Here is a 16,881-nt window from a genome sequence, read left to right as displayed (position 1 = left end):
AAAAAAAAAAAATAGAAACATAGTGTAGCACCAGGTGATTCAATAGCACATCAAAGTTTACTCCTCCAGAAAGAATGAGATGAGAAGAGATTGTAGCTCACCTCATAGAAAGGAATTCAACAATTAAGCATAACTTTGAATAAAATAATCCACCAGAAACTGATTCTGAGTAGTACAGGCAATCAGTAGTAAAAGAAGAATGGCTATGTATGCCACTCAGAACCACATACAGTTTCTTTTTCATCACCTCTCAGATTAATTCTCTTCAAATTGGGATATTCGACATAGTTGTGGGGGTTTTTTGTTTGTTTTTTGGTTGATATCTACCAGTCTAATAGGCTAATAGGCTAGGTCAGTGGTTCTCAAAGAGTGGCAGGTCCTGCAAACCAGCAGCATCAGAATTACTCCAAGTTGTTTGATTGTGTTGTCTTCCTTTTTCTGCAATGATAATAATTACCACCATATATTGAACACATATTCCGTGAAAAAGTTTTAAATATATTATTCTACTTGATGCTTACAAAAGGCATCATAAGTAGTCTTCATCATACCGATGTAGAAATCAATCTCAGGGATGTGAGGTGATCTGCCCAGGATCAATCACACAAACTAGAAATGGAAAGAACTGACATTTGAACCTGGTTTGTCTTAATGACAGAGTCCATGATATGAGAACTATTTTTACGTTGTCTCTAAAAACCTATCCTATCTCAAAAAAAAAGCTATCCTATCTCATGCGTGCCAACCACACCAAGTTGCCACATGAGACCCTAATATGGATTCTTAAAGTCAGGAAGGGGAAAAATAACTCAAAGTAAAACCTTAAATTCAGAGGTGCCAATTCCATCTTTTTAAAACTTAATTCTATCTTACCTTGTCTAAGAATGCTTCCTTGGAGGCACAGACCAGAACTAACTTCTGATTTTCCCATATTTCTATAAAATTTGTAACATGTGACACAATTATTCTAGCTTAACCCCTTGACCTTTTGAGATTAAAAGTGTTGTGTGCTCTGGAGGCACCTGGATGGCTCAGTCAGTCATGATCTCCTGGTCTGTGGGATGGAGCCCAGCATTGGACTCTGTGCTGTCAGCACAGAGCCTGCTTGGATTCTCTCTCTCCTCTCTCTCTGACTCCCCCTTCAAAAAAAAATAAACATTAAAAAATAAAACTAAAATAAAGTGGTGTATGCTCTGTACACCAGCTTAGTGTAATAGAAAACAAGTGTTACTTACATACAGTTGCTTCAAAAATAGCTCCCGTTTTCAACAAATGGTGCTGGGAAAACTGGACAGCTACATACAAAAGAATGAAACTGGACCATTTTCCTACACCATACACAAAAATAAACTCAAAATGGATTAAGCAAGACCTAAATGTGAGACCTGAAACCATAAAAATCCTAGATGACAGCAGTCAGTAACCTCTTTGACATTGGCCATAGAAACATTTTTCTAGATATGTCTCCTGAGGTAAGGGAAATAAAAGCAAAATTAAACTGTTGGGACTACATCAAAATAAAAAGCTTCTGCACAGTGAAGGAATCAATCAACAAAACTAAAGTGCAACCTACTGAATGGGAGAACATATTTGCATATAACATATCTGATAAAGGGTAATATCCAAAATATATAAAAACCTGATACAACTCAACACCCAGAAAAAAAGGGGACTTTTGTACGCTGTTGGTGGGAATGTAAATTGGTACAATCATATGGAAAGCAGTATGGAGGGTACTTTAAAAATTAAAAATAGAATTACCATAAAATCCTTCAATCACACTTCTGGGTATATATACAAAGAAAGTCAAATCTGTTTCTCAAAGAGATATCTGCACTCCCATGTTCACTGCAGCATTATTACACAATATCCAAGATATAGAAACAACCTAAGTATCCATCAATAGATGAATGGATAGAAAAAATGTCATTGTACATATCTGTGAACACACGCACACATACACACACACACACATTATTCAGCCATAAAAAAGAAGGAAATCCTAACATTTGCAATAGCATGAATGAACCTGTAGGGCATTATGCTGTGTAGAATAAGTCAGCCAGAGAATATTGTATGATATCACTTATATGTAGAATCAAAAAAAAGTCAAACTTTAAAACAGAGAGTAGAATGGCTGTTGCCAGGGGCTGGGTTGGGGAAAATGGGGAGACATTGGTCTTAGGTTACAAACTTTCAGCTATTAGATGAATATGTTCTGAGGATCTAATGTACAGCATGGTGACTATGTCACTATAGTGGCCTGGGACTCCTCTGTCCTACCTCCTAGGACTCCAGATTTCAGAGTTTCCCATCCATTTAAAATCCTGTCTTTAGATAACCATATTTCTAGCACTGGCCTCCTGATCACAGGATACTCCAAGTCCCTGAATGCTAGCTCAGGTCTAAACCTAGTAGGCAAAACACTTCCGATGCAGTTCCACTTAAATTTTGTTGTACTCCAAAAGGGTATTTTCTAATTAATCAAGTGGCTTTCAGCATAAATTCCCTGGAAACATGACAAATTTATACTCTCTCACACAGAAATCTTTTTCCACTTTCAAAATAAGAAAAACCAAAACCATTTGCAAGCCTTAAAAACAGGTACACATTGTTCAAGCCTTGTGCACCTTTCCTTGGCAACTTACTTCCTGCTCCATCTTTTCACTGCTCTTTAGTATCATTCATTAAACATATCCTTACTTGCAAGAGTAAGGATACTCCGAGTCCCTGAATGCCAGCTGAGGTCTAAACCTAGTAGGCAAAACCAGAATTCAGTGTAAATAAGAGTTAAATGAGTTTTTCATGTCAATTTTTTATTTTGAGATTATGATAGATTGATTGATATGCAATTGTGAGACATAATACAGAGAGACCATGTGCCATTTACCCCGTTTCACCCAATGGTAATATCTTGCAAGACTTGGTAAAATATTACAACCAGAAAATGATGCTGACATAGTCAAAATACAAAACATTTCCATCCCTTGAAGAATGGCTTCTGTTGTCCTTTTCTATCCTTAGCCACTTCCCTGTCTCACCCCCTCCACACACATCCTGAGCCCTGACAACCACTAATCTACAATTTTGCCATTTCAAGAATGTCATATAAATGGAATCATGCAGTATGTAACTTTTGGGGATTGGGCCTTTCACTCAATATAATTCAGTGGAAATTCATCCAAGTTGTCATATGTATCAATAGCTCATTCTTTTTTATTGCATAATAGCATTCTATGTTATGAATGTATCAGTTTGTTTAGCCATTCACCTACTAAAATACATCTGAATTGTTTACACTTTGGGGCTATTGTGAATAAAGATGTGATGAATATTCATTTACAGGATTTTATGTAACCATGAGTTTTCATTTCTCTGGAATAAATGCCCAAGAATGGATTTGCTAGGTGATATTTGCATGTGTAGTCTATAAGCTGCCAAAGGGTTTTCCAGAGTGGATTACTATTTTACATTCCAATTGCAATATATAAGTGATCAAATTTCCCTGGCCCTTCACAAACAACTGCTGCTGTCACTATTTTTTATTTTAAGCAAGCTGGAAGGTGTATAGTGATATTTCGTTGTAGTTTAATTTGTTTTTCAGAATTGGCTAATAATGTTGAACATCTCTACATGGACTTATTTGCCATCTATATAGCCACCATAGTGAAATGTCTTTTCATATTTTTTCCCATTATCTATTTAATGTTTGGTGTGTTTATTTATTTTTACTGTTGTGAAATGTCTTTATATATTCTAGATACTAGTTCTTTGTGAGATATGTGGTTTGCAAATATTTTCTCCTGATCTGTAGCTTGTCTTCTCTATAGAGTCTTTTGCTGAGCAAAATTTTAAATTTTGATGTGGCATTGGTATTTCCTTTTATGGGCCATACTTTTGGTGTCAAATATATGAACCCTTTGCCTCACCCTAAAACCCAAAGATTTTTCCCCCATGTTTTACTAAAAGTCATATAGTTTTGCATTTTACAATTAATTCTGTGATCCATTTGAGTTAATTTTTATAAAAGATATGAGACTCAGGCAAAGGTTCATTTGTGTCTATTTATGTCCAATTGTTCCACCATCATGTGTGTAAAAGGTTATCCTCACTCCGATGAATAGCCTTTACAACTTCAACAAAAACCGGTTGGACATATTTGTGTGTGTTTATTTCTGGGTTCTCTATTCTCTTCCACTACTCTATGTGGCTCTCCCTCTGCCAATACCATGCTGTTCTGATTACTTTAAATAGATAGTAGGCCTGTATCAGGTAGAACTAACTTGTAATCTCTTCTTTCTCAAGATTATTTTAGCAACTCTAGTCTTCTGTAAGACATATGGTTTGCTTGTCTTCCCATATAAATTTTAGAATGATCTTGTCTATGTCTACAAAACATGCTATAATATTGACAGGATTGTTATTAAACTCATAGATTGGTTGGAGAAAATTGACATACTTGCTGTGTTTAATTTTCCAATTCAAAGACATAAATGTGAGACAGGAAACTATCAAAATTCTAGAGGAGAACACAGGTAGAAATCTCTTTGACCTCGGCTGGAGCAACCTCTTACTAGACACATTACAGAAGGCAAGGGAAATGAAAGCAAACATGAACTATTGGGACTTCATTAAGTTAAAAATTTTCTGCACAGCAAAGGAAACAATCAACAAAACTAGAAGGCAGCCTATGGAATAGAAGATATTTACAAATGATGTATCTTATAAAGGGTTAGTATCCAAAAATCTAAAAAGAACTTAACAAACTCAACACCCAAAAACAAACAGCCCAGTTAAGAAATAGGCAGAAGAACTGTTATTCAACATAGTGTTGGAAGTCTTAGCCTCAGCAATCAGACAACACAAAGAAATAAAAGGCATCCAAATTGGCCAGGAGGAGGTCAAACTTTCACTCTTCACAGATGACATGATACTCTATATGGAAAACCCAAAAGATCCCACCAAAAAACTGCTAGAACTCATTCATGAATTCAGCAAAGTTGCAGGATATAAAATCAACGCACAGAAATCGGTTGCATTCCTATACACCAATAATGAAGCAACAGAAAGAGAAATCAAGGAATTGATCACATTTACAATTGCACCGAAAACCATAAAATACCTAGGAATAAATCTAACCAAAGAAGTGAAAAATCTATACACTGAAAAGTATAAAAAGCTTATAAAAGAAATTGAAGAAGAAACCAAAAAAAAATGGAAAAATACTCCATGTTCCTGGATAGGAAGAATAAATATTGTTAAAATGTCAATACTACCCAAAGCAATCTACATAGTCAATGCAATCCCTATCAAAATAACACCAGCATTCTTGACAAGACTAGAACAATCCTAAAATTTGTATGGTACCAGAAAAGACACCGAATAGCCAAAGCAATCTTGAAAAAGAAAACGAAAGTGGGAGGCATCACAATTCCAGACTTCAAGATGTATTACAAAGCTGTAATCATCAAGACAGTATGGTACTGGCACAAGAACAGACACTCAGATCAATGCAACACAATAGAGAACCCAGAAATGGACCCACAAATGTATGGCCAACTAATCTTTGACAAAGCAAGAAAGAATATCCAATGGAATAAAGACAGTCTCCTCAGCAAGCAGTGCTGGGAAAACTGGACAGCGACATGCAGAAAAATGAACCTGGAACACTTTCGTACACCATACACAAAAATAAACTCAAAATGGATGAAATACATAAATGTAAGACAAGAAGCCATCAGAATCCTCGAGGAGAAAGCGACAAAAACCTCTTTGATCTTGGCCACAGCAAGTTCTTACTCAACACGTTTCCGGAGGCAAGGGAAACAAAAGCAAAAATGAATGACTGGGACCTCATCAAGATAAAAAGCTTTTGCACAGAGAAGGAAACAATCAGCAAAACTAAAAGGCAACCGACAGAATGGGAGAAGATATTTACAAATGACTTATCAGATAAAGGGTTAGTATCCAAAAATCTATAAAGAACTTATCAAACTCAACACCCAAAAAACAAATAATCCAGTGAATAAATGGGCAAAAGACTTGAATAGACACTTCTCCAAAGAAGACATCCAGATGGCCAACTGACACATGAAAAAATGATCAACATCACTCATCATCAGGGAAATACAAATCAAAACCACGATGAGATACCACCTCACACCTGTCAGAATGGCTAACATTAACAACTCAGGCAACGACAGATGTTGGCGAGGATGCGGAGAAAGAGGATCTCTTTTGCATTGTTGGTGGCAATGCAAGCTGGTGCAGCCACTCTGGAAAACAGTATGCAGGTTCCTCATAAAACTAAAAATAGAACTACCCTACGACCCAACAATTGCACTACTTAGGCATTTATCCATGGGATAAAGGCGTGCTGTTTCGAAGACACATGCACCCCCATGTTTATAGCAGCAGTATCAACAATAGCCAAATTATGGAAAGAGCCCAAATGTCCACCGATGGATGAGTGGATAAAGAAGATGTGATACACACACACACACACACACACACACACACACACACACATATATATGCACAATGGAGTATTACTCGGCAATCAAAAAGAATGAAATCTTGCCATTTGTAACTATGTGGATGGAACTAGAGGGTATTATGCTAAGCGAAATTAGTCAGAGAAGGACAAAAATCATATGACTTCACTCATATGAGGACTTTAAGACACAGGACAGATGAACACAAGGGAAGGGAAGCAAAAATAATATAAAAACAGGGAGGGGAACAAAACATAAGAGACTCTTTTTTTAATGTTTATTTTTGAGAGAGAGACAGAGACAGACTGTGAGCAGGGGAAGGACAGAGAGAGAGAGGGAGTCACAGATTCTGAAGCAGGCTCCAGGCTCTGAGCTGTTAGCACAGAGCCCAATGCGGGGTTCAAACTCACAGACTGTGAGATCATGACCTGAGCTGAAGTCGGACATTCAACTGACTGAACCACCCAGGTGCCCCAAACATAGGAGACTCTTAAATATGGAGAACAAACAGAGGGTTACTGGAGGGGTTGTGTGAGGGGGGATGGGCTGAATGGGTGGGGGACATTGGGGGGTCTACTCCTGAAATCATTGTTGCACTGTATGCTGGCTAACTTGGATGTAAAATGGGGGGTGGGGGGTTGGGAAACAGCAAAAAAAAAAAAAAAAAAAAAAAAGAGTTGAAATAAAAGAAAAAAAAAGAAATGGGCAGAAGACATGAATAGATACTTTTCCCAAGAAGACATCCAGATGGCTAACAGAGACATGAAAAAATGCTCAACATCACTCATCCTTAGGGAAATACAAATCAAAACCACAATGGGATACCACCTCTCATCTGTCAGAATGGCTCAAATTATGAACACAAAAAACAACAGGTGTTGTTGGTGAGGATGTAGAGAAAGGGGAATCCTTTTGCACTGTTGGTGGGAATGCAAACTGGTGCAGCCACTCTAGAGAACAGTATGGAGGTTCCTCAAAAAACTAAAAAAAGAAGTACTCTACGATCCAGCAATTGCACTATTAGGTATTTACCCAAAGTATACAAAAATACAGATTGGAAGGGGTAATGCACCCTCACGTTTATTGCAGCATTATCAACAATAGCCAAACCATGGAGAGAGCCCAAATATCCATCATCTGATGAATGGATGAAGATATGGTATATATATACAATGGAATATTACTCAGCCATCAAAAAAATGAAATGTTGCCATTTGCAATGATGTGGATGGAGCTAGAATGTATTATGCTAAGTGAAATAAGTCAATCAGAGAAAGACAAATATATAATTTCACTCATATGTGGAATTTAAGAAGGGGGGAAGAGAAGAAAGGGACACAAACCACAAGAGACTCTTAATGATAGAAAACAAACTGAGGGTTGATGGAGAGAGGTGGGTAGGAGATGGGCTAGATGGGTGATGGGTATTAAGAAGGACACTAGTTATGAGCACTGAGTGTTGTATGTAAGTGATGAATCACTGAATTCTACTTCTTAAACCAATATTGCCATGTATATTAACTAACTAAATTATAAATAACTTAAAAAAAAACAGACTCTTAAATATAGAGAACAAACTAGTGGTTGCCAGAGGAAAGGGGTGGGTGGATGAAACAGGTGAAAGGGATTGAGAGTATACTTATCGTGATGAGCACTGAGTAATGTCTGGAATTATTGAATCACTATATTGTACACTTGAAACTAATATAACACTATACATTAATTATACTGGAATTTTAAAAATAAGTAAATATTTAAATAAAATGATAGATTACAAGTAGAGAGACCAGGTAAGAAGTTGCTAACTTTTCTTCTGGTCATCCTTTCCTTTCTAGTCCTACTCGTAATATCTTAATTCAGATCATAGATGAATGAGGAGTCGTCAGGAAGTTAAAATCTGACAGAGAGGAGAAGGTAAAAAGCACCCCCTAGTAAGGGAAGTAGCCATTTCTAAGCCTGTTTAGAAGATAAAATACAAGCTTCTTTGTCCATGAAAGGCATTCAGATCTGGATCTTAGAAACCTACCTCCTAATTCAGTAGCAGAAATTTGAGATAACAGATTAGACACTTGGTGGAAATAGCCATGAGCATACTAGAACCTCAAGTCACTCACAGCTCAGCTGGGAAGACAGTCTACAAAATTAACTATAATGTTACACAAAAAATAAATAAGTACATCCTTTTTTTCAGGAGGAGAGGGAACCCTCCCCTCCCTCATGCCATTTTGCACTCTGGCATACTATTGAACACAGCCAATGTCCCATGTTCCAGAACCTTTCAGACATTTCTTCAGCCCCAACTCCTCTATCAAATTGTACCCACCCTTTCTGCACCATTTCATCCAGCCAAGTCAGATAACTGGAATAGAGCTAAGATTTTGATGACTAATCAATCACAAGTTAATAAGTTTGTCCACAACTCTCAGATAAAATGTTTGTATTTTGTAACTTTTTAAAAAGTAAGCTCTATTGCTGGGTCATAGGGTAGATCTATTTTTAATTTTTTTGAAGCATAGGGCACTTGTACCCCAATGTTTATAGCAGCACTTTCAACAATAGCCAAATTATGGAAAGAGCCTAAATTTCCAACAACTGATGAATGGATAAAGAAATTGTGGTTTATATACACAATGGAGTACTACTTGGCAATGAGAAAGAATGAAATATGGCCTTTTTTTTTTTTTTTTTTTTTCTGTTTTTACTTTTATTTGCATGTATTTCATGCAGAATTTACTCCCGGGCCATAAGTTTTTGTTTCTTCAGTTTCTTCTGGGATATCTTTTTCTTCTGTGCAACCTCCTCTTCTGGTTTAGGAACAATCTGCTCTTTTTCAGTAAGGATCATCTCAATGTGGCAGGGAGAGCTCATGTATGGGTTAATCCGACCATGAGCCCTGTAAGTTCTACGCCGCATTTTGGGGGCTTTGTTCACCTGGATGTGCTCAATGACCAGAGAATCTACATCTAAACCCTTAAGTTCAGCATTACTCTCTGCATTTTTAAGCATGTGCAGTAAAAATTCGGCACTCTTTTTGGGCCACCGACCCTGTGTCCAGCCCCACTGTTTGGCCTGGGCACACCTACCAACTCCACCATTGTAGCGTCGGAATGGCACACATTGCTTCTGCAAAGTGACATCTTTCAGATACTTGGTGGCTTTTCGGATATGCATACCCTTGATGGCCTGGGCAGTTTCCCGTGTGTTCTTAAAGTGAACACGAAGATTTGAACCTCTTGATTTGCATGATTTTGTCGGGTTTTCCGGGTCAAGTGAATAGCGAACCATTTTCAGAGATCACCTCAGGCCGCTTACGGGAAGAGCGACATATGGCCTTTTGTAGCAACGTGGATGGAACTGGAGAGTGTTATGCTAAGTGAAATAAGTCACACAGAGAAAGACAGATACCACATGTTTTCACTCTTATATGGATCCTGAGAAATTTAACAGAAGACCATGGAGGAGGGGAAGGAAAAAGAAGTTAGAGAAGGAGAGAGCCAAACCATAAGAGACTCTTAAAAACTGAGAATAAACTGAGGGTTAATTGGGGGAGGAAGGGAGGGGAGGGTGGGTGACGGGCATTGAGGAGGGCACCTGTTGGGATGAGCACTGGATGTTGTATGGAAACCAATTTGACAATAAATTTCATATTAAAAAAAAATTAAGCTCTATACCCAATGTGGGGCTCAAACTCATGACCATGAGATCAAGAATCACATGCTCTACATGACTGAGTCAGCCAGGAACTCCCAAAATATTTGCATTTTGGCAAATCCTGATGAAGGTGGAATTCCAAATATAGGTGTTGTATATGTGGCTACCTATTCCTTCTATATGTAGGGCTGACCCTGTGATACTAGATGGTATACCAGGTCCACCTGGCTCTGGGAATCATGTTGAAGTCTGATAACTCGCCACTGACTTGCTATAATGAGTAGAGGGATTGACTGGATCACAGAAAGGACCAAAGCTAGACTGTTAACTTGATGTTTGACTTAAGTGCACAGACACTTTCATTCTGGGCCTCTCTGTGCTGCTCCCTGCCCATTGAGTTACACAGGCCCCCATGTTATGGACTTATCCCACTCTTCAGAGTTTCAGGAAAGATTTTTCTGACATTAGCTTTATATGACAATGGAATGGAAGGCTTTGTCCTCTACAAAATGGATTTCAGGCAGGCACCGGGGCTTTCTGGGCTGCTCTGGCCCACTCCTTTACTCCCATTGTAGACAAGCTCAGCCTTCATCACAACTCTGATCTCCAAGTACCCAACATACAATGTCAAAACTGGAAGGTATTTTAATGATTACCGAATAAACTATTTCCTTTTGGGAATGCAACCAGGTGCAGCCACTCTGGAAAACAGTATGGAGGTTCCTCAAAAAACTAAAAATAGAACTACCCTACGACTCAGCAATTGCACTACTAGGCATTTATCCAAGGGATACAGGTGTGCTGTTTCCAAAGGACACATGCACCCACATGTTTATAGCGGCACTATCAACAATAGCCAAAGTATGGAAAGAGCCCAAATGTCCATCGATGGATGAATGGATAAAGAAAATGTGGTGTATATATATATATATATATATATATATATATATATATATGTATATATATATATACAATAGAGTATTACTTGGCAATCAAAAAGAATGAAGTCTTGCCATTTGCATTTGCAACTACATGGATGGGACTGGAGGGTATTATGCTAAGTGAAATTAGTCAGAGAAAAACAAATATCATATGACTTCACTCATGAGGACTTTAAGAGACAAAATAGATGAACATAAGGGAAGGGAAACAAAAATAATATAAAAACAGGGAGGGGGACAAAACATAATAGACTCTTAAATATGGAGAACAAACAGAGGGTTACTGGAGGGATTGTGGGAGGGGGGATGGGCTAAATGGGTAAGGGGCATTAAGGAATCTACTCCTGAAACCATTGTTTCACTATATGCTAACTAATTTGGATGTAAATTTTAAAAAATAAAAAATAAAATTAAAAAAAAATACCTGACAAAAGTTCAACATTTAGCACATTAAAGAGCCAAGTTTGAACAGTTCTAAGATCATAGAACCTACACTGCTAACTACCATCTGAGGAATGCATTTACCTGCTTAATTAAGAACAGGATATTTTCTATAAGCTTTTAGGTTATTTTTAAAGACCTCCAGGAAACAGCAATCTCAAAGATAAACAAAATCTATATTTTAGAACCAACATGATTTTTAGATGGTGATGATTCATTAACTCCCCTTTCCTACTATTCTTCTCAGCATATTTGAGATAATCTGTTATGCTGAACAGGCAACTTTTGCACTTCCCCATTTTATCTCACCCCTGGCAGGCACTATTAATCAAATTCGCAGAGAGAACTTTGATTTAAAACGCATCCTAACTGCTGATTGTGAACTCTATAGATTGCATGTTAAGAATCTCTGCTGGCAAACCAAAAACTTTAAAGGACTTCCCATCATCAGGTATGAAAGAGGTGCAGCTCTCTTCTTGGAGCTTCTGTCATACACTCTGTTTCCTGCTTTCTATTAGAGAGGGTGTCTTTGGGACTGCATGGATTTTCCAGTGACTCCCTCAGTTGAGGTAGTTGGCTTCTAGGAGCCATGCTAAACTCTACCACAGTGGCATTCACTTTCAAGCTTAACTAATCAGACTCTGGCTCCCCTGAATTTAGAATTTAGAAGAGAGAGTCACAGAGGCTAGGAAGTCTTAGCAGTTGAGCCACCATAATTGAAACAATCTAGGAAGAAGGCCCATAGATTCACACTACCAAGGTCAGAGACCCCACCTGGTTGCAGTGCTTTCTCAGGCTTTGAGTCAGTTTTCCCCCACACTTATTAAATCAAAGTGAAACAATCACTACTCCTTCTTTTCTATCCCTCACCTGTCTTCAAAAATACCAGACAACTATTAAAAACATTTTCATATACATTAAAAAAAAACTTTTTCCTTTCACATATGGGGAAACTAAAGCCAAGACAGGAGCAATGGCCTTCCCAGAATCATGCAGGAAATTCCAGCAAAGCCAGAACGGTGGACCATGGTTTTTCCATTTCCCCTTACACTATTTTCTTTGCTGCTTGCATTTATGGGTGGTACTGTGAAAGTTTGTGTTTCTTTTGCCTCTAATCTCGTGCCTCATTCTAGTTTTCAGGACTCTAGGCTCCAATATGTTTATTAACTAGCCCCAGATCCCTCTTCCATGCAGATACTCTTCTTACCCTCTTCTTACCCTTATATATTCCACTCACTCAGCTCGTGCCAAAGACCACAGGTTCTGTCACCTGTCTGAGCTGGACAAAATTTTATGGCGATGACCCTGGGAGCTTTAGAGTCTGTCCAATCAAGGAAAAACTGCATGAGTTAAGAGAGGCCTTGAGGCTCTGAGTTTCCAGCTTATGCTACTTCTGACTTTTTAACTTATCATCCACTTTTCACACATATATGCTTTCTACTTCAGCCGAACCTTACATCTTCCTATTACTTTGTTTTTACATTAAATGTGCCCATTTCAATATAAAGTCCAATTCAAGTCTTACTTCTTCCTTGTTGCATTCCCTGATGATCACATCATGAATGATTGTTTCCTTCTCTTGACTCTTTTAGCATTTTTGAAATTATTTCTAAGATGCTTACAAGCGAGGGCCATGGCTTATTCATATTTGAATGTATCCCAGTGGCTGGCACAGGGCAGGAACTTTTTAATAAAGAAATGGTTCCTGATATTGGGCTCCTGCCAGCCACTGTCTGCAGTCATTCTGTGCGGTCATGTCCATGCTGACACCGCTGCTGCTGAGGGTCCTGACAGGCCTATCCTGGCAGCTTCTGGTGCTCTGTGCCCAGATTCATTCCAAGCTGCCACGGAGGCAGCTCGGGAACATGGATATCACCATTGGGCTCACCTCCTGCTTCTTGTGTTTCCTTCTGCCATGGGTCTGCATCCTGTCATATCTGGAGAGCTATAAGAAGCAAGAGTGAAGGAAGCTGTCCTGATCACCTGTTCTGATCATGTCTGTTGCATTCCTGGTTGGCCTTCCCTGGATCATGTCCTTCAATTACAGTGACCTCTTCTGTGACCCCCTTCAGGGGTCTTCAGTGACCCCTTCATGACTTCTCGATTTCTCCATGGTGACATCCTGGGACCACATATATTGGTTTATAAGGTCCTGCTCAGTAGAGCCGTCCTTGTAACAATAAGGTCTATTTAAATCTTGCAAAAAGGAGAAGGAAAGGAAAAGGAAGGAAGGAAGGAAGGAAGGAAGGAAGGAAGGAAGGGACTCTATTCAGTATGTTTCCCTTCTTATTTCTTACCAGGAATGAAAATTGTTTGAATTTCCATAAAAATAGCATTTCAGGGGCACCTGGGTGGCTCAGTCAGTTGAGCATCCGACTCTTGATTTCCGCTCAGGTCCTGATCCCAGGGTCATGGGATCAAGCCCCACCTCGGGCTCCATGCTGAGTGTGAAGCCTGCTTGGGATTTTCTCTCTCTCTCTCTCTCTCTCTCTCTCTCTCTCCCCCTCTCCCCCACTCGCATGCTCTCTCTCCCTCTCTAAAAATAATAATAATAAAAATATCATTCCACCCAAACTGACAATCTTATTAAGATAGTGGTAAAGCTTTAATGTATTTTATTGAAAAACAAGATATATTTGCCATTTAATGACTCCTCTCCTGGCATCCACTTATTTGGGAAAATATCAAAATCTAAGAACCAAATACTACCCTTCATAAATGCACACATATACACACATTTACAGAAATTTAGCTGTTACCAGGGTAAAGAATGATATCAATATGCTGCCTTGTATCTAGCGTTCCTCTTCATTTTATTATGCATATCCCAGAGAACCTAAACAGGGAGGAGTGGTAGCAGGAGAAAAAACAGCTAAGAAACAGCAAGAAAACACACAATAGGGGTTTGGGGGAATGGGGAAAATATGACTTCAGAACCATTAGACCATGATGCTGAGTTGTTTACCAGTTTTGGAAAGGAGTCCCCTGGGCTCATCTTGAAGAAAGGAAGAGCACTCAGATGAAATCTCAGAAGTGAGATCTTATCTTTGACTTTAGAAATAAATGAATAATTTGGAGAAGAGAAAAAAAGACATAAAGAGCAACCACAAGTGGTGTATTCCTTAAAGTACTGAGCAATAGTGATGACTTTGGGGGACCCAATTCTACCTTTTCCAAGCTAAGGGCAGATGTGGTCTGATGGGACCACAAGAGGTATGAAAGGATGAATTTTCTCAGGGGGGTTCTGCTTCCATAAGAAATACCCAATAAGAGTAGAAAACCACAAACTTAGAAATCAGGAAGTTTAGTAACACAGTAAGAGAAAGAAACATGCTCCAATTCTCAGCTCGCCATTTCTGACTCTTCAGGTATGGATAGTAGATGCCTTGCTCTTAGAGGTGAGGGTCTGCATGTATGTTGAGGGATTTGGGGTGAGAAAGGAGACTCCTCCTGTGCTTTTCTCCATTGCCTCCATTGTTATTCACACTGTTAGTGGTGCCACCTCCCACTGCCCTAAGCATTGTTGTTGGCCCTGTCCACTAGGTTGAATATGCCTGTGGTGCTCCTTCTGACACAGTTTCTGGAAAGTATCAAACATTCTCCCTGCCAGTGAGCTTAGAGTAAATACTATCCAGGTCACTGGGAAGCTATACAATCCCTTCTTTTTTATTTTAATTTCCTGTGTTTGTTTTTATTTTTTTAATATAATTTATTGTCAAACTAGCTTACATACAACACCCAGTGCTCATCCCAACAAGTGCCCTCCTCAATGCCCATCACCCATTTTCTCTTTCCCCCAACCCCCATCCACCCTCGGTTTGTTCTCTGTATTTAAGTCTCTTGTGGTTTACCTCTCTCCCTCTCTGTTTGTAACTATTTTTTCCCCTTCCCTTCCCCCATGGTCTTCTGTTATGTTTCTCAAGTTCCACATATGAATGAAAACATGATATTTGTCTCTCTCTGACTGACTTATTTCACTTAGCATAATACCCTCCAGTTCCATCCATGTCACTGCAAATGGCATGATTTCATTCTTTCTCATTGCTAAGTAGTATTCCATTGAATATATAAACCACATTGTCTTTATCCATTCATCAATTAATGGACATTTAGGCTCTTTCTATAATTTGGCTATTGTTGAAAGTGCTGCTATAAACATTGGGGTACATGTGCCCCTATGCATTAGCACTCCTGTATCCCTTGGGTAAATTCCTACTAGTGCTATTGCTGGGTTGTAAGGTAGTTCTATTTTTAATTTTTTGAGGAACCTCCACACTGTTTTACAGAGTGGCTGCACAAGTTTGCATTCCCACGAACAGTGCAAAAGGGTTCCCATTTCTCCACATCTGTAGTTTCCTGATTTATTCATTTTAGCCACTCTGACCAGTGTGAGGTGGTATCTCGGTGTGGCTTTGTTTTACACAGTCCCTTCTGATGACATCTGGTGGTTCCACAGCATGTCACCATTGTTGACTACCAGCACCATAAGGATGTTGGGGCTCAGGTTGATCAAGTAACTATTCTACAACAGGGGGTGCATGCGGTCATAGCTGACATAATCAGTGACAGAACGGATACAGGCAAAGCCATAAGATATATAAAAAGAAGATGAAGGAGAGAAGTAGAATGAAATATGGTTGGGCTCCAGAGAGTTTGGTTTGTAGCGGGGAGCCCATGGGACAACATGATTCTGGCCTGGAGCTCTTATAGGCAAAGTTGTCCAGATACCTGAGTTGGAATTGTAGAGCTGAAGGTAGGGACATCCTGGGTAGGAATATTGGGGAGAAGAAAATCTGTTGATAAGACAAAGCTGAGTTTATCCTTACTACATTAAGGAAGAAAAATACCTAACAGGTCCACATTGCATGTTCTTGCTTACTCTCCACCTCTAACTTCCTTGGCTGAGGGGATTAAAGGTAGTTGTTGGTCTGAACAAACACTAAACAACTTCCTCTATGGAATGTTATGGCTACATTTACAAATGGAATATTATCCACCACTTAATTTCTGATCAGGTTTATATCATTTTGGAAGTTCTTAAGACAAATCCCGAGTGGAAATCTCTAGTCAAAAACTGCAGATTCATCTAACTCATTTTCTCTTGTTCTGCTTCTTGGGAAAACAACTGAATAGAGATTCATTTCTGAGTGTGCCAGTGATCACCTCTGAATTCTTGGATGCCAGCCGTTAAACTGTCTCTCTCTGTCTCTGTCTCTCTCTGTCTCTCTTTCTGTCTCTCTGTCTCTCTCTCTCACACATACACACATGCACACACATACACACACATACATGAACACACATACTTCTGAGCTACAGTGGCTCAAATGTATAGCACTTGCTCTGGAACTAAAACT

The 16,881-nt window shown here is 38.9% G+C and overlaps 1 protein-coding gene across 1 annotated transcript; it reads right to left on the bottom strand.

Moving 5' to 3' along the window:
* Positions 1 to 9,171: 9,171 nt before the first annotated feature.
* Positions 9,172 to 9,814, bottom strand: LOC145713627 (large ribosomal subunit protein uL22). The gene has a single exon (XM_081792509.1). The coding sequence runs from the start codon at positions 9,777 to 9,779 to the stop codon at positions 9,225 to 9,227; it is 555 nt and encodes a 184-aa protein (XP_081648635.1). The 5' UTR covers positions 9,780 to 9,814; the 3' UTR covers positions 9,172 to 9,224.
* Between the last annotated feature and the right edge of the window lie 7,067 nt (positions 9,815 to 16,881).

This window comes from Panthera onca, chromosome X (genome assembly GCF_046562875.1).
Source record: "Panthera onca isolate mPanOnc1 chromosome X, mPanOnc1 haplotype 2, whole genome shotgun sequence".
NCBI lineage: Eukaryota > Metazoa > Chordata > Mammalia > Carnivora > Felidae > Panthera > Panthera onca.
The sequence above is the reverse complement of the archived record's forward strand: the minus strand, read 5'-3'. Positions and strand labels throughout refer to the sequence as shown.

Coding starts and splice junctions, on each gene's coding strand:
- LOC145713627 (XM_081792509.1), bottom strand. CDS start 9,779: ATGGTTCGCTATTCACTTGACCCGGAAAACCCGACAAAATCATGCAAA.